This window comes from Conger conger, chromosome 8 (genome assembly GCF_963514075.1).
Source record: "Conger conger chromosome 8, fConCon1.1, whole genome shotgun sequence".
In the NCBI taxonomy this organism is placed as follows: domain Eukaryota; kingdom Metazoa; phylum Chordata; class Actinopteri; order Anguilliformes; family Congridae; genus Conger; species Conger conger.
In genome coordinates, this window is record NC_083767.1 from 34373093 (window position 1) to 34399979 (window position 26887).

Sequence of the window (26887 nt, forward strand, 5' to 3'; positions counted from 1 at the left end):
CTTTAAAAATGCCCCGTTTCTCAGAATCAATTTCTTAATCACAGTTTATGTTTTGTTTTTTCCGCTCTCCGATAAAAAAGTCATAACGTATTCCATGTGTGTGAGGCTGGAAAGATGGGATGGCGTGTTAATGTATGTACTTTCTGGACTGGATAATGTTATTTACTGTCATAAACTTGCACCAGTCCCCCAAACCCATTTTCCTGTGTTTGCTTTATTCTGCTGGCAGACTTCCTCCAAGATAGCCTTAAAAATATGAAGCACTATTTGTGTGTTTTGCTCCAAGTTCCGATGATTACCAGTTTCGGCTCCCCCGGTTGGTTCAAAATCAAAGCAGATTTCCAGCACACTTTTGCCTCTGTTGAACTCTGTTGAATGCTAGACATCCTATTTTCAATGATTCTCTCATAGTCACTCACAGATTTATACAGTGCCCTTTTTCACTGTATCTCCTCCCCTGTTGTCCAACTTCCCAGAAACAAACCAATTAGTCATCCTTGTTTTGACAAAATGTAATTGCGTTTTGATGCAAATCGGATGCTTCCGGAACACCCGCGCTGCTATGAAGTTGTGAAAATGGCGATCTTGTGATACGGCTTTCTTTGTAGCCGTATCACAAGACAGAAAGCTATTACTGCAGCAAGAAAATAAAATAATGATAGAATAGGATAGATCTGCAGAGAATGGTATGAGTGCATGTGTGTGTGTGCTTCTGGAATCGGTCCAACTTTGAAATAAGTGTCTATGCTGACAATAAATACTGTCTATCCACAAATACAGTGTACAGTAAGTACAGTGTAACTATGCTGTATGTACACATTATAAAACACTGTGTGAATGGGGGTGAATAGAGAGAAAAATTCTGGATTGACTGCAGCAGAAATGAACTACCGAAATATGTCCACAAAGATGTTTCGGAGTTGTAAGTACAATATAATAGTGCATACTTACTTGGCAAGTACAATGTTATTACTACTAGTCTACTGTTAAAACGATGTTATTAATATGGCAATTTTATATAATTACTGCAGCATCTGAGCACCTTCTCACAGTGAAATAATAGTCACCACATAGACAGCAGGAAGTTAAGCCATGTCAGAGATATATATAACAATGTTGGGGTAAGGTAGACATGATGTCACCTTACGCAGAGAAAAACAAAACAGTGAGGAGCCCCACCAGTCACAGAGTGCTGTTATCAATCAATAATAATGTTGACTGATTGGTCGACAATTAGGGCATATACTATATGGGTGATATATGTATACCCCCGTGGGTTTTACCAGAAAGTACCCAGAAAGTATACACTAATCACTGTCAGTGTTGGTCTGTTGATTGTCTCCCAACATGCTCTGTGATTGGAGGAGCCCATTTTTTTCAGAGTGTGATGACAAGATGTAGGTTTCACTGGGGGCCTTGCATTGACATAAAGACCCAAGAGTTACGCTGAGAATTACACAGTTGTTACACTGTTCTGTTCTGTCCCTGACAGTAGTGTGCAAAGTAACACACCCTCTGTCACTGTTACAGGGAGAGCCAGGGAACCCAGGCGAATTGGGGTTGATGGTAAGCACTTTACTCTTTCCTTCTTGGCACATCGCAAGCTGCTTTTCAACCACACTCTATACCCTGGATCTGTTACAATTCAGCCATTTAGTAAGTGCTTTTATCCAGAGCACCCTACACTGCTGACTTTTTGTATATACAGTATATTTTGTATATGCAAGGTATATGCATTACGTAGTGTTTTCACACGTGATGTTTATACTTCAAGAATTCAGTGCCTCGCCTGAATGGTACAATGGCAGTGCCCTACCTGGGAATGGAACCTGTACGCTTTGAGATAGTTTCAAAACAGTTATACTACCCTGCTGACTTTCTATAGAAGGCAGTTGCTTCTCATGAGGATTGTAGCTGGGCAGTTTTTAATTGTAGTTTATTTGTCATAGACATCAATGTACTCTGCTTTCAAGAAGATTTAAATAAGAAAAAAAAATGGATGTTTTGCATTTCGGGCATCCATACAGTGACTTCTTTTTTGTGTGTGATCATGAACAAGGAAAGGTTTTGATGTTTTTACTTTAAATGAAAACCACAGTAATCATAACCTTCCCATCTGGGAGAATCAAAGGCCGAATGGATGCATCTGCTGCTTTGAGAAGTCATAAAAGTACAACATGTCAGGGAAATGGTTAAATTATTTTCTCTGGTCATATTGTTGCAATTGGTAATCCATTGAAATAACCAATAAACAAAGCTGTTCCTCTATCACTCATTGCAAATCCCCATTTGTCAGTTATTCAAAGTAATTTGACTGATATAAATTGAATGGCTTTGACTCTACACAGCTGCCATTTGTATTCAAAACACTGGACATACATTAAACATTAAACTGTTATCCGGCGCTAAGATCATATTTTCATGGTTCATGGGGGAGTTCAGGCTCTGCTCAGGCTTGATGTGCGAACAGCAGATTCTTATGAAATGCTTTTAAGAGTTTATTTTCTCACATGAAACCCATTACTGGAACGAACCACTTCCAGTTAGCACTGATTGAATGCTGCTTTTGCTGCTTAGTATATAAACCATTTAATGAAATGTTCCCTCTTAAAAATGCATGGAATGCTTTGGTCTGTGTCCTGGTGCCAACACTGCAGAACTACAATTGGACAGAAGTCCCAGCTGAACACAGAACCGTCTCCATTTGAGATTTGTCCGGTGTCTTGATGACATCAGTCTCCACACATTTTAAACAAAATCACAATGTTGCAGAAAAACAATACAGTGTCTTGAAGAAGTATTGGTCCCCTTCCTGATTTCCTCTATTACTGCATATTTGCGACACTGAATGGTTTCAGAATCTTTCATAATGTAGTATGAATCACAAAAAACTATGTTTTAAGTGAAATGTTGCATTTGCTGTAGGCCGCAAAAGACAGGATATTAAATTGATCAGCCCTAACGCTAACATCAGCCTGCTCTCCATCATTGCATTTAGGGCATTGAGGTCTAATTGAAATTTAATAAAATGTAGTCATGCAATGAGAAATCATGTATATTTCTGAATTTCCCAAAGAATGAGTGGTCTTGTGTCAGGATCTGTTGGATTTAAAAGTAGTTATTTTTGCACCAAAAATCGTAATGTTTTATGCTAATTCGTTAAGGGTATCCATAACAAAGCAGCCATTGTAGTAGACCTGCAAAATGGCATTGAGATTGGCTTCGGGTGAGATATTGAGGTTCAAAATTTGCAGTATTGAATGGAAGTGCCAACCAACGCAAACATATAGCGCTGCCACACTCACTATAATGTAATATTAATAAATGTAATATTAGACAAAGTGAAACACAAAACTCATTTGTAAAAATGATTAGAAACCTCAATCCTCGTTTCACATTTGCAAAAAGCACCTGGATTATTCCCAAGCCTTTTTGGGTAGTGCTCTATAGACAGATGAGTCAAAAGTGGAAACTATAGATGAAATCAGAATGTTTGTAAACAAAGGTTGCTGAGATACTTCCGAGTGGCCACTCAGCCACAGAACGAAGTAACGTTACTTCAAAATCGACTGAACCGGAGCTGTGTAGAAACAATTAGCCAGATAACAATGCCGAAATCGTGTTGTTTTTTGGACTGTAATGCCAAATGTAATGAGGATAACCCAGGGCCTACAGTCCGATTAAAGGGTGGTCTCAGTTTTGACAGGTGCTCGGCACACTCGATGACAGTTGTCACAGAGACGCCCAGTATAAGATGTCAGAAACAAAACATGGGGGCAAAAACAAAAAACAAAACCAGAAAAATTCTATTGATCATGTCCTTCACAGACGTTGTTGTGTAAACGCTCATCGGCGGCCGTGTAGAATACAGGATGATAACTGGGATGATAACATGAAACGTTAAATCCAACCTTGCCTGTTGTAAACTAACAAGTTTTGGTAGTAACATTATAGTAATACAGTTTCCATGAACGCTAGCTAGCCAGTTTGCAGTGGTTATTCATGTTAATGATGTTGGCTAGCTATTGTTAGCTACAAGGCTATGAGGTGCTGCCAGCTAACATTAATGTTAAATTAGCTAGCAAGACCACTCGTATAAATCGTATAAATCATATCATTTAAAAAAATCGTTCAGTTTTCACAAATCATTTTTTTATTCCAACATTTACTTGGTTAAATGACACGGAAAACACTGCCTCCTATTCATATTCGTCAACAGCAGCAGGCAGCCAGAGCCATTATCCACCCGGACGTAAGTTCTTTGCTGTTGTGACGTCACGCTGATTTAATTCCCATTATCTGTACATAGTAAGTTAGGAATGGTTGATCAATGATACAAATACAGTATTTCACAGGAAGAACATTGTACCAAGAGTCAAACATTCTGATGGCAGTGTGATGGTATGGGCATGGCTTTGCCTCTGGGCCTGGACTGCTTGCCATTATTGAAGGCATCATGAATTCTGCTCTGTACCAAAAGATTCTTAAGGAGAATATCCGGTCATCTATCCATGAGCTGAAGCTGAAGTGTGCTTGGGTTATGCAGCAAGACAATGATTGAAAACATCAAAAAGGCTTTTTTGAGAGGCCTAGTCAAAGTCCGAACTTTAAAACAATAGAGATGCCATGGCAGGACCTGAAACAAGCAGGTCATGCTAAAAAAAACTACCAATTTATCTGAATTAAAGCAGTTCTGCAAATAGTGGAGATAGAATTCCTCCACAGGGATGTAAAATATTGATATCAAATTATAGGCAGTGTTTGGTTGCGGTTATGGATTCTAAAGGTGGTGCAACCAGTTATTTGGTTTAAGGGGGCAATTTCTTTTTCACCTGGCTGATATGGATGTTTGAAAACTTTTTCATTAAGTGAATTAATAAATTACAAAAATGTTTTTGTGTTTACTCAGGTTGCCTTTGTCTGATGATAACATGTTGTCTAAAGATCTGAAACCATTCAGTGTGGCAAATATGCAATAATAAGAGACCCCCCAGGTCTCTTAAAACTGATTCACTTTTCTTAGCCATACTGTAACCAGAAGTGCCTGTGTAATTTGATTAAACATTTATTAGTGTATTTGTGTGATGGTTGCAGGATTGTAAATTAAATCAACAAGTGTAAAGGACTTTTGCAGGCGGCTGGTGCCACTGAGTTTATTTTGGAATGCCCGTTTGCGCTGTATTATGCACACACGCCCACACTCACACACACACACACACGCACATACACTCTCTCACACACACTCCACTCAAAACCTTTGAGAATTCACATCTCAAAGTCTTTATTCCTCTGTAAATTAACCTTGTCTGACCTCCACTGTGAAGCTTTGCAGAGTCATAACAAAGGCCAACAATATGTCGAGAAAGAAATGAGAATTCTCCCGGTGACACGGGCTGAATTTCCACTGAACACACTGCAGAAATGTCAAGGCTGATCTCTCTGCCACGACCGGAGGACTTAATGTTTCAGGGCCTCGTACAATCTGTGACACTAATGTACTTTTCACAAGGTAGAATGTCACGGTCTGGCATGGAGGGCCTGTCCCATTTAGGTGAGCGATTATTATTCACTCTTTGAAAGGGTGTCAAGTCTCCTTATCAGCCCAATTTTATGGTTTTTTTGTATAGTTGGTGCTATCCATGGCCCTGTTTCTTTCAAGCCCAGACATTCAGCTTCCTTCTCATCTTGCTGCAGCACTCTCATGGCTGAAAAAACAATAATAGCCATTCCCCTTCTAGGACTATTAGCCTACGGCAAGGATATAGTTAGGGATGCTGAATATTGGATATAAATTGTGTTATTTAAATAAAGATGCAAAAAAAATAAGCCAATTACAATTAATGTAGAAGGTAGAATATGATTGTAATGATCATTAGGGTACAATAAAGAAAAAAATGAGCAAATTAATAACTTTAGAAAATATAAGTGGAGTTGTCTCCACAGGAGTGGTTAGTAAGGGTTTGGGGAGTGAGGAAGAGGAGGGCAGAGACAAAGAACAAAATTTACTTACCATGTAAGTAGAAAGACCAGAATTTTTGAGCGGATGGCTGAGTTTGTGGAGATTTAGAGGCGCCTCTGGTAACTGCTTCTGGAGGAGAGCTGCAGACGCATGATCATCCTGCTTCTTTAGGACGTGGTCCAGAGCCCTGCTTTCGCAGAGCAGAGAGCGCTTTTGGATTTTTGATCTAGACACTATTGTCAGGCGAAGAGAAGAATCTGAGCCATCTAAGCATGTGGCTCTCATTAACAGAGGAGTTCTCTCTCAAGCAAGATCAGGAAAAAGAAAAACCCTTTACAGGAATTTGAGTTATCAGTGCCATAGCATTACTGTGTGGAGGTAGGGTTTCATTTTTCAATTTACAGTTTGGCAGTTTGGCAGACCCAAGGCATGGCTTGCCTTCCTTTTCCAAAGGTAAACCGCCATTAGAGGGAAAGTCTCATGCAGTGTGCATTTTGGTGGCCTTAGGAGTTTTGTGGAAATATGGAATGCTCCATTCACGCTATTCTAATTATTCCAGCTGATCCACTGTGTTGTCATTCACGTGGAAAAATGGGGAACACCCTCCCACCACACACACACCCCTGGCCTCTGGCAATGTAGATGGTAAATGGCTGGCATTTATATAGCGCCTTTATCCAAAGCGGTGTACAGTTGATGCTTCTCATTCACCCATTCACGCACACACTCACACACCAACCTGCTCGTCTGGAGCATTTAGGGGTTAGGTGTCTTGCTCAGGGACACTTCGACTCAGCCCGGGCGGGGGATCGAACTGGAAACCCTCCGTCAACTGCTCTTACCGCCTGAGCCAATATCGCCCATGAGCTCACAGGCAGGCCCTCACCAAAAATCACCCAGCAGAAGGCATGCAAGCATCCATAATAATGTACCGTTTCTTTGTACAGGGGCCTGACACACAACATGTTCTTGGGCGTTTCTAGATTACCCATGAACCAGACTCAGAAAGAGATGGAAGAGGAGCCACATTTGTGATACAGCTTTTATATAAGCCACTGACCAGCAACTGACAAGTTGCAGTAATGTAAACACAACATGTAGCACTGGGAAATATGAATAAAGATGTATCCACCTGTAATTTAATATCAACACAAGGCAGACGCTTGATTGTATGAGGAGGGCAGACATCTCTTGGTCCAATTCCTTCGCTGGGAAAGACGCCTGTCTTGTAAAGCCCTGATGAGTAGTTCTCCTCGAGCCAGAACACATGGAGCAATGACTCATCACAGACTTCCTGTAGCTGAATGATTGAAACGTTGATTCAGTGAATCAAACCTCTCCCGGGTCATGGAGAGGTTGAAGTGAATCATAAGGTAACCTTACATTTGGGACTTTTTCATATTGTTCAGATGGAATAGTTTACAGCACTGCTTACTCGCGACACACTGGGTGCAGTATAAATGTCCTCGCTTTGCGGAAGTTTTAAATAACAGAATTCTTGTTTGCGCTTATATTCCCAGAGGCGGGGGGTTTAGAGATACACTCTCCAAAAAATATGGTCCCAAAAAACCCTGTGATCTTGTAGAAGAACCCCATCTAGTTCAATGGTTCTTCTGCAGGCAAAATAGTTCATTGTCTGGGAGCTTTCATGCTTCACACCTATGATAGAGGGTTCCATAAAGAACTAAAAATGGTTCCTCTATGGAGACCAGCCAAAGAACACTTTTTGTCTGAGGGTGGCCCTAGTCAACCAGCACTTTCTGTCAGTGCACTGTCTGTTTAGCATCCATTCTTTAAACAGCTTACTGTAGTGCCAATCAGGCTATAGTAAGCAAATATGTTAACCAATGATGTACTCAAGAAATGCGTGCATAAACATATCACTGGCATCAGCAAATGCATCACTCTGATGCATGTAGTTGCCATATTTCTGAGGCTACACTTACAGGGAGGGTTATGTAAAAGGCATTAGGGACTAGGGCTCCCTAACCCCACTGCTGGCACATCTGCACATACAGGAAAAATAAGAACCTGTAACAATTTTTATTTAATTTGATTTAATTATTTTCAACTGTCACTACTGAGGAATGTGTTTCATTTGATTTCGTTGAACAGGACACACAATCTCTACCACATGAAATGCACTGTATCTGTTAGAATCTAGTCACAAAACTCAGGTGCCAATTAGAAATGACCAGCACTGCTACACCACTGTGAATGTCAGCCTCCCCGGATACCTGTATCAGCCAATCACAGGGCATAAGTACATCATCTCTCTGGCTGCACAGCCAATGACATGGTACTATGGTAAGCCAATGGTATTCACTCTGTAGAGTGGACTGGGTGCTCGTACCCTACCCTACCTCCCTAGCAAAAATATATCTCAACCATAAAATAGTAAACAAATCACAGAGTTGGATCTGGGATCTAATATCTGACCGAGGTAACATTTTTCAGCAGTGTTTCCATTCATTTGAGTGTGTTTATGAAGCCAGGGAAAGTAATAACATCAGCGTATCAAAAGAACATTAATATTCGTGTAGCAACAGACTTCACTTTTTCCCCTATTCTCTCTGAGTGATTCCCTCTCAGCATGAGGTTTCATGGTGAAGGCCATCCCTCAGTGGAGCAGTGAAGTCGCTGAAGGTGGGCCGCTCAGCTTATACAGAGTCTGTTTGTTCTCCCGCCTGCTCTTCCGACGGTGTAATTAATCATGGCACCCGAACGCAAAAACACCAGATAAGTTAGAAGGAGCCAAAGAGGACCCGGTGATCTCAGCGGACGGGTTCTGCTCTGTTTCAGACCTTTGGCTGGCAGGCTGTCTGTATCGACTAGGGCAGAGAGAGAGAGAGAGAGAGAGAGAGAGAGAGAGGAGAACAGAGAGGGGGGGGGTAGAAAGAGGAAAGAAATAAAGAAATAAAGGGAGGAAAGTGCCTAATAAGGTACCAAAGCTTGTTGTTGGGGAGCTACCCTATAAGTAAATAAAATTGTACCCCTAGCCAGCAATATATACGTGTATATGTGAAGAATGGCTGCATCCCCTCACCTTCCTGACATCCCATCTCATGCTGGTTTCATGCACAGGCGATGGGTGGTGGGGTAGGTGGGGTATGGCCCACTCAGAAGCGCTAATTGAATCTGTCAATAGTGGCTCAGAGCAGCATAAGTGCAAGAAGGGGCATGTTTTTGCCCGAGATTCTTCTGTGTCAGTGCCGAGACACGTGCTGGTTTTCTCTTTGGTGCAGATTTCTGGCCCAATCTGGCCCCCTGTTACCACATGCCCAAGCGCTTGGTGGGATTTGCTGCGTCAGCAGTAATGGAGGATTGATGGGGATCTTCATCTTGTTTTTCTGCACATATAGGGCCCTGGCTCACGTGCTAGGCCCTGGCAGAGCCACACGGACTTGGGATCGATACAGTAACAGTCTGTTCTTTCAGCACAGCAGGCAGTGGTAGGGCTTTGGATGTCTTGGTTTCTTTGGACTTATTCCACCCTCCAATTCATTACATTACATAGCATTTCAATGGAGACTGACACTCTTCTCTAGAGTAATTTACAGCAGTGGAAATTGACACTTTTATCCCGAGTAAATTACAGCAGTGGAGACTGACACTCTTCTCTCGAGTAACTTACAACAGTGGAGACTGACACTCTTATCTCAAGTAACTTACAACAGTGGAGACTGACACTCTTATCTCAAGTAACTTACAACAGTGGAGTCTGACACTCTTATCCAGAGTAACTTACAACAGTGGAGACTGACACTCTTATCCAGAGTGACTTACAACAGTGGAGACTGACACTGTTATCTCAAGTAACTTACAACAGTGGAGACTGACACTCTTATCTCAAGTAACTTACAACAGTGGAGACTGACACTCTTATCCAGAGTAACTTACAACAGTGGAGACTGACACTCTTATCCAGAGTGACTTACAACAGTGGAGACTGACACTGTTATCTCAAGTAACTTACAACAGTGGAGACTGACACTCTTATCTCAAGTAACTTACAACAGTGGAGACTGACACTGTTATCTCACGTAACTTACAACAGTAGAGACTGACACTCTTATCCAGAGTAACTTACAACAGTGGAGACTGACACTCTTATCTCAAGTAACTTACAACAGTGGAGACTGACACTCTTATCCAGAGTAACTTACAACAGTGGAGACTGACACTCTTATCCAGAGTAACTTACAACAGTGGAGACTGACACTCTTATCCAGAGTGACTTACAACAGTGGAGACTGACACTCTTATCCAGAGTAACTTACAACAGTGGAGACTGACACTCTTATCCAGAGTGACTTACAACAGTGGAGACTGACACTCTTATCTCAAGTAACTTACAACAGTGGAGACTGACACTCTTATCTCAAGTAACTTACAACAGTGGAGACTGACACTCTTATCCAGAGTAACTTACAACAGTGGAGACTGACACTCTTATCCAGAGTAACTTACAACAGTGGAGACTGACACTCTTATCTCAAGTAACTTACAACAGTGGAGACTGACACTCTTATCTCAAGTAACTTACAACAGTGGAGACTGACCCTCTTATCCAGAGTAACTTACAACAGTGGAGACTGACACTCTTATCTCAAGTAACTTATAGCAGTGGAGACTGACAGTCTTATCTTGAGTGGCATACAGCAGTGGAAACTGACACTCTTATCTCAAGTAACTTATAGCAGTGGAGACTGACAGTCTTATCTTGAGTGGCATACAGCAGTGGAGACTGACACTCTTATCTCAAGTAATTTACAACAGTGGAGACTGACACTCTTATCCAGAGTAACTTACAACAGTGGAGACTGACACTCTTATCTCAAGTAACTTACAACAGTGGAGACTGACACTCTTATCCAGAGTAACTTACAACAGTGGAGACTGACACTCTTATCCAGAGTAACTTACAACAGTGGAGACTGACACTCTTATCCAGAGTAACTTACAACAGTGGAGACTGACACTCTTATCTCAAGTAACTTATAGCAGTGGAGACTGACACTCTTATCTCAAGTAACTTATAGCAGTAGAGACTGACATTCTTATCTCAAGTAACTTATAGCAGTGGAGAGTAACAGTCTTATATTGAGCGGCGTACAGCAGTGGAGGCTGACAGTCTTATCTAGAGTGGCATACAGCAGTGGAGGCTGACAGTCTTATCGAGAGCCATGTACAGCAGTGGAGACTGTCACTTTTATCCAGAGTAACTTACAGTAATGGAGAACATCAGTGTTATTCTCTGGAATTCACATGTTCAGCACATGTCCTGGTTTGGTACAATAACATGATGCCAGGTGTGGAAAAACTAAGGAGATGGAAATGTAAAAGAATTTATCCCAAATCCCCTTTTCACTCTTCTGACTTCATGAAAGAGTCTATTTGTGATTTGGCTGCCTGGGGGGGGAACCATGCTGCGCAATATGATGAATTTGGGCTCATTGTTTTTTTTCCTTGCATCCCAAAAGCTCCGTTCTCTATGTTTGACTATTTCGTTTTTATCCACATAAAACAAAGAGAACATTATAGTCCTGCTTCCAGCCCAAACATCTTTACAGGGATTTTATTCACTACATGAAGCTGAGACTAGGGTGCAGCCATTCTCTTATAAATGAACTGTCTGAAGAAATGCACTACAATGTGCTAATATTAAATTTTTTCTCCTTTTCAGGGGCCAGAGGGACCTCCAGGACAAAAGGTAATATGAAGGCCCTTTCCTATGAGTGTATGCTGTCCCATAGTCCTACCATATTTCTCATCAAAGCTGTATGGCTGTGTATACTCTCAGTGGCACTGCCACTGGCAAACCAAGGTTCTTGATTAAGTCCTGTGTTCAATTGACATGTGTCCTTTTCAATGACTTTCAAGTTAAAGCAATACATTTTTTCTTCGCAAGTTAAGTTTAGCTAAGTTCAGAGTTAGTTTTACTGATTGCTGAACTGTGTTTGTGAGGGGAAAGTTTAAATTTTTGGATTCAAATCAAAATAGCGTAGGAGGGATTCCATGTAATTTTGCTATATCATCTATGGTGCATATGACTTTCTTGAAATGATAAAATAATATTATGGTTTTTATTGTGGTGTTGATATAGATTACAAAATACACCTGAACGCCAATGATGAAACATTGCACTTGTTGGTACTCCTTTACATTCCATGTTTTACCATGATGTTAGGCTGCACATTAACAAGAGGCGGCTCAGAAAAATACTGAGTTATTAAATGGGTTCTTGGAATTATTAATTTTTTGGGAAGCTCTGGATCCTGCCCCTGTATCGCTCAAAAACAACTGTGAAAAACACCAGTTCACAAAAAACAGATACCTGGATTGAATCAACACTGTTCCTTAATTTCGACGGTCCCATAAACATGAGAGAGAGGGAGGCTTTGTGCTTACAGTACGTGAATACAGTTTGGAGAGTTTGGTGTCAGCCAAACTCGCCAAACTTTGGCAGTTGCGGTTAAAGCCAAACTGTTTGTTTGGTTGAATACCGTCCAGAGACTTTCAACAGCACACATGAGATTTGGCCCCAGCAATCGAAGTGTACGCAATGTGTACAAACTGCTCTATCACCACCTCACACACAAAAACAAACACTGGCAGTCGGCAAGAGGGTGATGTGAGAAAACGCTACTCTATCATCACCTCCACTGTTTTCCTTGGATTGGATGTGTTGGCCAAAGAATTGGACTGATTGGACATGCCCCTTTTCTCAAGCAATGATGAATTTTGGGACTGTCCCTCTCTATCTCTCTCTCCCCTGATCCCTATCTCATCTCTCTCACTCCCTCTATTTTCTCTCTCCCTTAATCTGATCTCTCATCTTCTCCCCCCCTTTTATTTATCATTCATTTATCTATATTTCTCCCTATCTCTATGTCTCTCTCCCCCAGTCTCCATCACACACACATGCACGCACACACCCACACACACACACACACACACACGCACACACACACATGCACACACACAGACCTGGGTCAAATACGTAATTGTTTTGGAAACAACAGCATGAAATACTCTCAAAAATGGCAAACCCTGCCTTCAGGTCCTCTTGGTTGGCTCAATTTCACCAGGCAAGATAATTTGCGCACAGAAATATATTTAATTGTGCACGAAAAACAATTATGTATTTGACCCAGGCCTTAATACACAAACACACCTGTGCGTAAAGTTCAGTAGCCAACAGATGTGGGACTTGGTGGTCAGGCGATTACCAGTATGAAACCCAATTAGAAACTTCCTGTCTGTGTTGTCATTTGTTGTCGGGGATCACTGCTCCCATGGAGCATCGCTGTATTAATGATTAGCAGAATGGGGGCCTTTACCTTCTCTCCCGTTTCGACAGGCCCTCTCCCCGAAGCCTCAAATTGGACCTCAATGTAAACCCAGATTGTTTCATCCTAATAGTGTTCCCTTTTATATAATGACCAATTCGGAAATGTTTGCCTTTTTGTGAGTGAACAAAGTAACCGGGCATTAATGTGGGTGAAGTGCCGCTTTCATCTTTTTCTTTTCTATATAAAAAGAGAGAATATGGCCTGCCCTCATGTATTTTCCACTTTATTCAGAAGGCTTTATTCAGAGGGCAGAGAGGGCTACAGATAGAAATGGGATAACAGCACAAAGGGCGGCGAGACCAGAAGGCATAAAACCAATGCGGTCCAATATTTCTGAAAGATTCTGCGTACTGGCGAACGCTGTTGTGTAGGGTAGGCCCAATCTTCACCCCCCCCCCCCCCGCCATCTTGATGTTGCACTCAAAGTTCGATTATGTCATCTAATTATACTCTGTACCTCCTCCCAAATGAACGCTCCTTCAACATTCCCAGAAAACAGGCTTAAACCTCAGTGCATATTACAATAATAGTATTTCAACGCACATATTTTAGATTAAAAGTATAATGTATATGTACAGTACAACCTGTATGCACATGTGCTATGTCGTTATTTGTATTTGACTGATTGGTTGAGTATGAGAACATTTAGTGATGTGTTTATTTGATTGGTTGGGTATGAGAACATGCAGTGATGTGTGTGTGATTGGTTGAGTATGACAACATGTAGTGATGCGTGTGTGTGATTGGTTGAGTATGAGTATTGCAGAGGCCGACCAATGGCTGGCTGCTGAAGCTAGAGTTTCCTGACCGAACTTCATAAATGTGTGAAATGTGTAATTTGTACTTGACACCTTATTTTCCCAAAACTTTTTCTTTTGTTCAGGGCCCACCTGGAGTTGATGGACTGAAGGTAAGAGACAGTGGAGGTGTCAGTGAACCCAATTCACTCATGCACACAAAAAGGTGACTTTAGAGTAGAGTGACCCGGTTTAGTCGTTATAATATTATTGTATATGTAAGATGCGGATGCTTGACCCTCCTGGCCTTATTGAGCTGTATTTTTGAAGTAGATCTTTTAAGTGTAACTCAATTAAAAACATTTTAGATTATGGATGTTTTTTGAGGAATACACACCTGATGTACCCTCAGTGAGCAAAATACTACCGTACACCAGCATTTGAATGCAAATATTTAATCAGCCAATCATGTGGCAGTAACTAAATGCATAAAAGCATTTAAGTGAATTTGACCGTGGAGTGATTGTTGGTGCCAGGAGTATCTCAGAAACCGCTGATCTCCTATGATTTTCACTCACAACAGTCTCTAGAGTTTGCCGAGAATGGTGTGAAAAACAAAAAACATCCTGTGAGATGCAGTTCTCTGGGGAAAAACGTGTTGTTAATGAAAGAGGTGGCCTCTAGCGTAGTGGTTAAGGTAAATGACTGGGACACGAAAGGTCGGTGGTTCTAATCCCAGTGTAGCCACAATCAGCCATTGGGCCCTTGAGCAAGGCCCTTAACCCTGCATTGCTCCAGGGGAAGATTGTCTCCTGCTTAGTCTAATCAACTGTAAATCGCTCCGGATAAGAGCATCTGCCGAATGCCAATAATATGGATATAGAGCGATTTACAGTTGATTAGACTAAGCAGGAGACAATCTTCCCCTGGAGCAATGCAGGGTTAAGGGCCTTGCTCAAGGGCCCAATGGCTATATATATAATATTATATAATATAATATAATATGTATATATAATATAGGTCAGAGGAGAAGGGAAGGTGACAGTAACGCAAATTGCTATGCATTACAACAGTGGTATGCAGAAGAGCATCTCTGAACACACAACACGTCAAACCAAAAGTGGATAGGCTACAGCAGTAAAAATCTAATAAATACCTAATTGCACACTGAGAGTACATATAGATCATTAAAACTAGACATAGTCTTTTATAACTCCCTGTCTGTTACTGAGGATGAATTTCAGGAGCCTTCTTAGTAACTGTTTTGGTCACAAATAATTGTTTTTGAATGGAGGGGGGGGCGGATGTGGTGGTGTAGTGTTATTTGCTCTGTTGATCAGGGGCTTCCAGATTTCATCAGATTGTGCCCACAGACAGATGGATAACACCGTGCCATGATCCATCTGTCCGATTAGCCTCACTTTAGGCACCCCCGTGCCCCAGGAAAAGGAGCCAGTCATTTCCTATCTGAAATCTAACACCCATTATCATTTCTCTAATCATTTTTATAGGAAAAGCTCCAAGGTCCCTATTCCTAATGCAGTAACCACATGTGTCCAAGTTCAGACTCAACCTCACTCCTTTTCACACTGCTAATGCCAGTGAAGTTTCTCTCAAAACCAGAGGCGAAACTCTACCTGTAGTCAAACAAAATGTTTACATGAATATATCTATTAATACAAGCTGTAAATAGATCGGATACAAGAAAGCGTTTTTTTATTATCACTCTCTCTCACTGTCAGCTTCAACCAAACATGAGAATAGCAATGATATAAACTCATGCTCTCACTGCTGTCTCCATAAATACAGAAAGAGATGGAGGTACAGAAGGATCTAAAAAAAACGTTCGGCTGATGGAAAACAGATACCGGTCTTAAGTCAAGAGCCATTTCCTCACTTTTGGAAATAACCAAAAAAAAAGAAAAGAGCCACCCCCCATCCCCTGTCTGTGCTTGTGTTGGGAGGCGTGGGTGCCAGCTCTTTGTGAAACTGATCCGGGATGCAGCCGGTTCCTGCTATAAAACAGATCAGTTATGGTGTGTGGACGTTATTCATGTGGAAAGTTCGGCTCTGGACTGGGCTTGTTTGGCTGTGGAGGCTCCTGTGAAGCCGGTCCATGTCTTCAGCCAGAAGCTCATTGTGTAATGCGCCGTAGGCTCCCCTTCATTTGACGCACGACTGGCCCCCGGACCGCAGTCTTTACACTGTAACTCCAGCTTTCGCCATGTAGAAGCTGGGATCCATGTAACTGCCGCCATTATCTGCCTTTTTCAGTAAATAGAAATATGATCCGATTTATTATGCGACTGCTGAAATAATGCCCCCCACTTAACCGGGGTGATTGAGAGCGGGCAGAAATACAATCTGCGCGTTGAATTTTGCTTTCTTATGGGCGTAGTTTTCCAAGAGCAGCTGAGGTAACACGCAGGGATGTTGGGTCCTCCTCAGGACTCAGTTGTGCTACAAGAGAAATAGCTGTAGCACATGACATGTTGCACTATTACCTGTGGCTGCATTATATGAAGCTGTATTATGATGGCCGGCCTGTAGCGTAGTGGTTAAGGTAAATGACTTTGATCCCCAGTGTAGCCACAATAAGATCCGTACAGCCGTTGGGCCCTTGAGCATGGCCCTTAACCCTGCATTGCTCCCGGGGGGATTGTCTCCTGCTTAGTCTAATCAAGTCTACGACGCACTGGATAAGAGCTTCTGCCTAATGCCACTAATGTAATGTAATACATGCCGTTGCATTACTTGTGGCTGCCTTATATTTCACTGTATTACATGCCGTGACATGACCTGTCACTTAAGATTAAGGTGTCTGGGACTTTTGGTGTTCTTCACTGGAATGTCGATGTACACTGATGTTTGCTCAATCTTTCACAAGATCAAGGCAAACTGCTGATGGATACACCTTTTGTGTGCCCTACCTGCAGGTTATGAACTAGGTTTACTTTTCATTCATATCTTACATTTCTTTTTTCTGTCAGTACAGGCCAAAGAGCATCAGAAATAGTTTATATCACTCCTGGCACAGGTGTTGCAGGTGGTTTTTAGTGGTGGTTTTTAAAGATTATGCTGTTATGAGTATTGCCTTGATAGGCTTCGCAAACCTGCAGAAATGACGATGACTTTTACACTTGGGCAGGATTCAGTCAAAATGTGACTTTCAAGTTTAATTAATTTACTGCAAATGTTAAGGAACAGAAAGGTTTTAAATTCTTTATTTATTCTGGAAAAAACTTATTACAGTTTGGAACAATTACCACATGGGGGCTTTCTACTCAGAAAAGGTGATACTTAGTATCTTAGAGATCCCATATGTAAATATATTTTCATGGTGACTGCTGATTGGCCAACATGCTGTCATGTGATCTGTGGAACATAACCGCTAAGGCCTTATGTGTCATCTGTAGGGCGAGACGGGTTTGCCAGGAGTAGATGGACTCTCTGGCTCCAAGGTTTGTGCCACGTTGTCATGGCCACATTTCTTTTTTTTCACCTCTCGAAAACCCCATGACATAGTCTGGCACGACTCGCTCAGTTTTTCATTTTTTCATTTCTTCAATGGGTTTTTACATTTTACTGGTTTTTATTGCATATTTCCTCAAGTCATCAAAGACGTTTGATCGTTGTCAGTTGTGAACATCCGTGACCCCCCGTCCATGGTTTTTTCCACAGGAATTCACCACTGCCCTTACAAAGAACTTGTAACCCCACAAAAAAAAGTAAACATACTTAATCCATCCATCATTTATGAGATGATTTTGCCAAAAATCCCAATGCAAGACATGATATGCTGACAGGCTGATGTCTCACTCTGGCACAGTTTTCAAAAGGGAAATTAATTTGTTTCCGAGCCACGGCACGGATATTGTGTGCATGAAAATACGTGCAGCCATGCGTTGTTCTCCATTAAGAGGCAGAACAGTAAACCTGACTGAATGATACTCTGGTGCCATTTTCAGGCCTGTTTTAATAACAGCGTAATTAGCCACTAACCTCACTATGACCTTCCCTACGCATTGCCTGGGTCAGAGTAAAACATTTTGTCTGGATTTCCGAAGTTTTTTTTTATTGAAACAAAACAAACAAAAATCGAAAAGGTGTTTAAAAAACAGCTTAGGAGTAGAATCCCCAAGGGTCGTCTGAGGGGGAGAAAAATAACCCAAGATGCCAGGCTCCCGTTTTCGCTTAATGCGACTTTAAAACCGCAGATACGATCAAGCCCCGGTTAATCTGTGGCAATTATTCCACCCCCGCCCCCCCTCTTTTTCTGTGTAATGTACCTCTGCTTTCTTTTCCGACAGGGCGAAATGGGAGAACCAGGTGAAAAGGTAAGCCCCCCCCCACTTAAAAAGATCAAACTTTTGCTTTGATCAACCTCTACACAACCTTCCAGAACCATCTGTCCCCTCCCTCCCTGCCTCTCATCCAGTTTAATACCATTTCTCAGCTGGGAAATCAGCAGTGTAACAGAGGTAGACAATCTCCTCAAAGCAATAATGTTAGGGTTCAGACAGCATAAGAGGAGAAACAAAGGTTGTCCATTGTATTATTTTTATATTTTACCTTTATTTATCCAGCCTAGGCAACTGAGAGCCCAGTTCTCTTAAGCAGTGGTGAACTGGGGAGTGAAATTGGGGACGAATGCAAGGCATTGTGACTAGGCTAAATGCAGAGAGAGGTTTTTTGAGGGAGTTTGGCTAGGACACCAAAATTAGAACACCTGTTTCTTTTGAAAAAGTGCCATTGAATCTTGAATGACTGCAGTGAGTCTGGACCTGACATTCCGGTACCTTCTGAATCTCTGTCCCCTTGGTACTGCTATTCGGCCCTTTGCTGGCCCACCCTCACCTCTTCCTTCAGAAAAGTAGTTTTCCACAGAGGTCTCCCGTATAAACACTAACCAAGCCCACGCCTGCCTTATCTTTCTTTTAAGAATTGTTTTTGAGAAAGCCCAATAACCAAAGGTTAGAACTCTGCTCTGTTGCCAGGCATCGAAAAGCAGTATGATTTTTGACCGGGGTTACACAGTGAAACAATCTAATTGTTTAGCATATTAGACTGCAATGGGGCAGCATGTAGCCTAGTGGCTAAGGTACATGTCTGGGACTGGGAAAGCTGGTGGTTCAAGCCCCGGTGCAGCCACTATAAAATCTGTGCAGCTGTTGGGCCCTGAGCACAGCCCTTCACCCCACATTGCTCCATTGCATTATGCCCTGCTTAGTCAAATCAACTAAGTTACTTCTGATGAAAGCGTCAGCTAAATAACTGTAATGCAATTAATGCGCTTTGTTTTATTCGTAGCTCTGGATGACAGGGTCAGCTAAATAATCAATGTGTCAATGAATCAAATATAATCATTAAAAATAATTGAATATTTTAGGGACAAGTGGGGACCTCCTGAAGTCCTGCCTGGTCTGGAGGCCATTTTGTGTGGGGCTTGTGTGGGGTTTGAGCTGGACTTCACTTGATGGACTTAACTTCACATTCTACACTTGGTATTGACTGGTTTGCTCTGTTTCTGTAATTGAATACTAAAATTAAACTAATTTGTGTATTCTCTCACAGGGTGACATGGGAGAAGATGGCCAGAAGGGTGAAATTGGTCAGAAGGTAAGGCGTTTTGTAAGGCAAGCTAAAATTGTACTCCTCTTCTGGATCCTGAAACCGTGTTGGACAGGGAAACTAGCGATCATTCAGGAAATCTTAAACTAAAAAACGTAATCTTAGCCACCTGGGCATACGCAAACAGGACCCATTGAAAAAAAAAAAACCTGCCATGACCTTAACGGTTAAACTGAGTTTGCTCGTTCTGAAGCTTTATTGGTTATCTGCTCTATTTGGGTTGTATCGTGCCGGGCTCCACCTCATTACATTAATAACAGGAGACAGAGGGTTTATCGTGGGGACATCTTGCGGCTCTATCCGTGTTTTGACAAGGGGAAGGGTTGGCTGTTACTCAGATTACTGGGACAGAAAGCCTGGGTTTAACTCAACCTCCTTGGAATGGTTTCTTGCTCCTGGTCCATCCAGGTAAAGTCAAATTCAGTCTCCAAGAAGAAGATACATGAGACCTAGAGACCTCTGCCTCCTCTGCTATTTACATGTAATATGGTACCTTGGTATGACAGTCCTTTTGACTTGGCCTGGTGGGGACAGGCTTGTGGATCACACCGGGGTCAAATACGACTTTGAAATGCGTTAGCCCCTCAACATTTGACATTTGAAAACCTACTGGCCTGATCCCTGAGAATTTGCGTTACTCTGACAGTTACAAGTGTGTGTTACTGACCAAACAATCATCTCGTATGAAATAATTTTGTCCTGGAGATCTATTTTGTCCTGGAGATCTACCCAAAATCTATCTTGAATGAAGAAACAACCTGTCACTCATCGCAAACTTTGTCATCAAATTTCAAGTTAAAAAAGATAATTTAGGGGATTTTCTCTGCTGTTAAGCAGAGTGGCGGGTCATTTTGGACCCTTAAGACAACACATGAGTTAAAGTGTTTCAAAATAAAGCTTACTGATGGACAGAAGGTGAGGAGAGGCATATTATTTTGAGGATATATCAATACAACCAAAGTGGTGTGTTGAGAGAAATTTCAGAGAGGTTTCGTATTATCCGCTGGAATGCAGGAGCTGTGGCAAAACTTTGGGAAACTCTCAGAACTTCCAGGAGAGTGCCCCATCTGGGAATCCAACCTCTGAGTTACGAGCCTGGTTCCATAACCGCTGTGCTAGAGGTGGTACGCATCTCAGAACCGCCGAGTAGAAAAAGGTTATCCGCAGCGCTCCTGCCAAAGGAGTGTGCTCAATGCGTCTCCGCCAATTTACTGCAGGTTTGCGGAGAGTTACTCTGATGCACTTTCCCCGCGCAGACGGCCTTGTTCAGATGGAACATGGCCGCCAGCACAGTCCAGTAATGCAGGAAACAGATGTAAGATCTATTTCCATTGATGGAAAACTGTCTGACAAAAGGAGAAAGGTAATACTTAATGCTTTATTTTAAGGGCTGTCCGTGTGTATTTTCCTCACCGTTATAAATCTGAGGAGCTGAAGTAGATTTATTTAAAAATGTTGAATCATGGGAAATGAAAAGCCCTTTTGGTGATTGGGATTTTGTGACTTCCTGTACATCGGTGAGAGAAAATGCCTTCGTTCAAAGAATAATAAAAGCGCCAAAAAAACACACACAGCCCTGAAAAGTAATAATGAAAACAGATCACAATCAAGGGAGTTGTCATTTAGAAGTATTTATTATTATTGTATTAAAATATATGATGAAACCTATTAAACCTTTTTTCCAAAAAGCAATATTGAAAATGATGAAGTATAAGTGCTTTTAAATTAGCACAGCCTTAATTCAATATAAATGTGTGTTCTCTATATACGTATTTAAACAGTCTCGGATTCATACAAGCGAGTCGCAAGAAGAAAATAATGTCTGTGGACGGGAACAGGCCATTCGACCATTTTACATACCTATAGCATAGAACGCATTCAGCACTGTGTCAAGTCTGGTCATGAAAGCCCCAAGTGTCTTTGTTTCATAAAAAAAACATTTGCTATGTATTAATAGTGCATGTGGCAACAGTTTAGTCTAATGGTTACAGAATGGGCCTTCTAACTCAAAGGTTGTGGGCACGTTTCTCAGGTGTGGTGCAGCTGTTAAGCAAGGTGCTTTAACCTTAATTTCTTGAGTAAAAAAATATCCAGCTGTATAGATTTTTTGTAAAAAATAATATAAAATTTAATCTTTCCAAGCCGCTGCAGATAAATAAGGGTCTCTAAAAGACATGGTGTACCCACAAGAATTGTTCTTCTGAAATGCCGGCAGAGTACTGGAATGCTGTAAAATTAATTCAGTATCTGTAGATCTGCAGACGTGGGAGGAAAATATTTGTGTATTTCCACACAATATTTGTGTGGAAAAAAAGAATTCTCCCCTTTGATTCCGTGTTTTGCTGTCACATTTCTTGTTGTCGGAACCCAAACTGAAATGTACGTATGTACTGCAGTTTAATAATAGTATGCATGAAGTTGAATAGCATCATTTTTGTGATCTCAATGGAGATTCTTCATAAAAAAACTAATTTTAGTCCAGGACAAAGCTTAATCAAACCAGCCCCGAATGTACACTGTCCTAAAATTGCCAGAGGATGTCTCTATGATCACAATTTGGCATTCTGAAGTGTTGCAAAAAAATCAATTTGGGATTTGCTCTACCATTTGCTTGTTTTCAACCCTGAGATTTGTCAGTGTGTGACTGGGGATAGCATGTGCCCTTGAAGGTTAGCGATATACTGATTGAAAGAGACATTTGTGTGTGATTCAGCAATACACAAGTCCACTGTAGCATGAAACTGTAGACTCTGCTGTGCAATTGCAGTAACGATTTGGAGAGGAGTGGAGTCTCTAGGCTTTTAGAAATATTTTATGAAGGCAAGGAGTATTTAAAAAGCACAGGAGCTTGGCAGTCGCACGAGGGAGACGCTAGCAGAAACCGTGTGAGAAGAGCGGGCTTGAAGGTAGGGTAAGCTATGGAAAGTGAGAAAGCATGACCGAAGGAAAAAGAAAGCGAAGGGCGGTGGACGTGTGCCCCGGGTTCGGCGTATTCGACGGGAAATGTTTTGACAGAAACCGTCTGAAAAGTGAAGCTGGGCGTTGTCTCCTCTGTTTCCCACCAAAGTGTCGATTGCACCCGATGATCTTGTCAAATCTTTTGGCCGGCTTTCCACCCACCTGAACGTATCGTGTGGTGTGCTTCCGCAGAAGCCAGTTAAAAATGAAGTCATTATGTCATCTCTCTCTCAGTCTGTCTCTCTCTGTCTCCCTCTCCTTCCCTCCCTCCCTCCCTCCCTTCCATCACAATGCATAAAATCGTTAACGTTGGAAAGACAGTTTGCACTGAATTACTCCATTTTGAAACACAATGCAAAAGGTGGCAGAGATTACTGCCATGTCTAGCCCTAAAATGTGCTCATTTTTGAAGAAAAGGATTTTGCATTTAGAGTGAAAAATTTATTGTACAAGCATGACACCCCCAGCCAAAGCCAGAGGTAAACCGAATCCAATAAAACTTCTGATATCTCTCCTGAGTCTGTTGCTGGCTCCTGTTTCTTTCTTTGACATTAATGTCCCAGACTTGTGTTCCCATGACATTAGCTCTTTAGAACAATTACTCTCCTCTGATGTGTAAATATTCAGCAGGGTGTGAAATTAGCTGTGACTTTCACCTCTAATCCAACTGTGATCAAATTTCTCATTTAGAGGTGGATAGATGGGTGTTTGAGGGTCAGAATGCAGCAAAACTGAAAGCTTAAATTGAATCTAGAGTTGTCTGAGGTCCCGAGACCTTGGCCGGGCTTGGCTTGTTCTTCGAAACGTTGCCTCATGACACAGAAGTCACAGTCTTGTCTGAGTCATTTAGCCACAGATCATCAACTCAGTGCCCTGTATCATCTCAAAGGCATTACAGCTAGTGTTTCTCCGTAAAAAAACATTGTTAGAGCTGGGCTGATGGTGAGGCGAACCCACGGGAATGGTTCTCCTCAAATGCTGGCAGGGTACTGGAAGATCTTATGGCTCACCCTCCCTGGAATCGTTACGGTGCTAATTCACTGCATAAATATCCATCCAGCCCAGGTTGTCCATGCTATTTGTATAAGAGCAAACAGTCCACCTTCCATTTTGTATTTTTATTTCTTTATTCAGACCAGACCTGGTCAAATACCTCATTGTTTTGGACTGAAGTCATTTTCTACACTTAACTGAGCTTGTCTGGTGTATTGGAACCTACAAAATACTCTAAAAAAGTGCAAACACTGCTTTCTGGTCCTCTTGGTTGGCTCAGTTGTGCCACGTAACATCAATCAAGCACTAAAAAGTATTTGAATACAAAACAATGACCTATTTGTCCCAGGTCTGATTAAGACAGGGTGAAAGCAGGTAGGTTAACAGGATCGCTGCTCAGAAGGTGCCATTGCAGGGAATTCAAACCCTCCAAACCCTCAACCACACAAAGGGTTACGTTATTTCCTCAGAGAGATGCCCTCCTTGATCTGTTGGACGTCGATCTGACGTTTCTCCCCCCTTTTTATCTCCCTCCTTAAGCCGGCTCCTGTGAAGGTAGCGCTATGACAATGGTCCCGTTCCCATGGTGATCAGATGATGTCACTATATCCATTACAAATTGTCCAGTCTGTTTCTGTCATTGGACAGATCTCATCTCTCAGTCTGGAAGACAGTCTTCGAAAGAAGTTGAATCGACATATAAAAGGATGCTTGTGAACCTTTCGGCCGTCCTTGTCTTGATTGATTTTGCATGTGCCGAGGCTCTCGTGGCTGTCAATGTCAGTAGTCTTTAATCCACTGGCTCTGTTTAGTGTATGTTTTGGTTAGCTGTGTTACTTGCACTACTGTGAGTTTTCACTCTGTCGCCAATCAAGGATTGCAATTCCTTGAGACGTCATATGACTGTCATTTTGAAGGTTTGTTAGATTGGGCAAAACTTGTTAGATTAAACAGAAATCTACCGTTTGCTTTGACGATGACACTAGTCATAAAACAGATGGGTCTATTCTCTGATGCTGTTCCCTGTACAACCTTTGAATGAAACCAGTAGCTGAAACTTGATTTCTCTTGTCCAATAAATACAAGTACTTTTTTCGAGAGATGAGTGTTAGGCTTTCTTTTTCTCTGTGACATTAGGCCTCATGTAGGAACCACTCATACAAACAGATGTCATACAACTGGTTTAATGTTGTTCAGCCAGTTGTATGACTCATTTAAGATAAGTTGGCACATTCACCAATTTTCTCTTATTTAGATTTTTTTCTTGGGTAGAAACAACAACAAAGTGGTCCCGACCTGTCGTAAAAATCGTAATCTGAAGTTAGGTGTGTTTGTTGAATCCAAGGTGGCACGAAATGCTCTTGTATGAGGCTGAATATTCTTTACCCTTTTTTACTTTCATCCATTATTATGATGAAATGAGTCCCATGGTATCTGATACATTTCTCAGTCAGACGCATTGTGGAAGCCATCATAAGACCCATAAAAAGCTTCAGTTCAAGGTAGTGGCTTTGTGTATAGCTTGTGAGGCAGACAAATATGATGAACTGGTAAACAGTAATGTCACTACCAAAAGTTCTGTGACTTATTTACAGAATCCAGCAGGTGAACACTTTCACTTTGAAGTCTTCAGTATCAAAAATTTGCACCGATCAGCATTAAATATTTGGGGGGTTGTGATTAATAAACCCAGTAGTTTGGTCAATTTTTTATCTGATTGCTACACATTGCAGTCTGTTAAGATTACGGATTAGCACATAAAGTATATGATCTAGGGAGACTTGGCGTGGTTTTACTGAAACACTGAAAGCATTACTTATTTTATGAATCGATTACTTGAAAGACTATTTTACGGCCCATTTCAGGAAGATTGGATTGAATGTTTCTCAAATAAAAAGAAAAAAAAGAACTGGAAGCATTAAAGTTGACTACTTGCAACTTTCAAAATCAGCTCATCTATTGATCTCCCACTGTAAATCATCCACTAGGACCTCCTGTGGTTCAAAGTGCCTGAAGACAAAAATCGCACGCTGAAGTGTGAATTCCTCTTGTGTGTAAATTCCTTTCCCACGGAGCGAGGAATCCGAGCTAGCAAGCACTTATTAATCACATAACAAGCTAGCGATAAGTTGTGAAAACATCTGTATAAAAATATAACGACAGGCAAAAGAAAAGGGGGGGAGGGGGTAACCGAATTCCAGTACAGTTTATTGGCGGCGCAGAAAAAGCTCAATTAAACACGGATTGTGTCTGTGCATGCTAATGACGCCTATTAAAGCAGAGGAACACATTCCTTCACAACTTCTAAGCACAGGGTGTATGTGAACTGCGACCACGAAATCAGAAGCATTAAACCTCTAGCTCAATGTTAAAGGCGATCTGATTCACCTCCCAAACCCCCCCCCCCCCCCCCCCCGCGCTGCCTAAGGCTGCTGTAGTTTGGGCAGTTTTGGGCAGCTGGGGGTAAAGTTGTCCCACAGTATAACTTTCCATACATCATGATGGTGCATTTCAGTAAAGCCTCCCCACTTCAACACAAACTTCCAGCTGAGTGTTATAGCCCTTTCCCCACAACACCCCCTCTTTCCCGTGAGTCAGATATGATCCACAACCCACTCCCCCATATCACTAAACCTCTAGCTGAATATTACCCCCCTCCACAACCCCCACCCCATTTTTCCACGAGTCCATGAGTCTTCACCCTCATATTACTAAACCTCTAGCTGAATATTACTTTCAATAAAAAAGAGAGCTTTTTTTATCTCATTTACCAGCTGTCTTGGGCTGCTGTGGTTTGTGCAGTTTTCATCCCAGCTGGGGGTGAAGTGGTATCACAGTATAACTTTCCATCGAAAGCTATGGTACTCAGCAACTGCAAGCCCAGGGCAAAGAGAAACAGAAAATGAGACAGATGGATCAGCGTAAAAAGGCCCCTCGAGCCCCAGTTTAACTGCAATAGGTTTAAAACTTATAGGTGTTAAATGGTTTCATCTGTGCCTTTATTTGACTGTATTTATTTGTTAGAGCTGTGTAATGTCCTTTTAAGAGCCTGCTTTGAGCTCTTTCATTCTTCTCGGGCTTTTATGCCTCTATGCCTCCGTCTGGTGTTGCTACAAAAAAGTCCAATTGAATTTTCCCATTGGTAAAGAGTAATGTCAAATTCAATCGATTCCAGTCAAATTGAATTGAACCAAATCTGAGTGAATCAAATGAAATTAAACTGAGTCGAATCAAATCGAATTGGAATTAATTGA

The 26887-nt window shown here is 41.7% G+C and overlaps 1 protein-coding gene across 1 annotated transcript in view; it reads left to right on the plus strand.

Moving 5' to 3' along the window:
- Positions 1–26887, plus strand: part of LOC133135871 (collagen alpha-1(XXV) chain-like) — an 84716-nt gene that overhangs the window by 15095 nt on the left and 42734 nt on the right. Inside the window, exons 5-10 of the mRNA XM_061253191.1 lie at positions 1531–1566; positions 11646–11672; positions 14198–14224; positions 17468–17512; positions 18362–18388; positions 19626–19670. Coding sequence (XP_061109175.1) covers positions 1564–1566; positions 11646–11672; positions 14198–14224; positions 17468–17512; positions 18362–18388; positions 19626–19670 — 174 coding nt within the window. The 5' untranslated portion in view covers positions 1531–1563. The remainder of the gene's footprint in view (positions 1–1530; positions 1567–11645; positions 11673–14197; positions 14225–17467; positions 17513–18361; positions 18389–19625; positions 19671–26887) is intronic.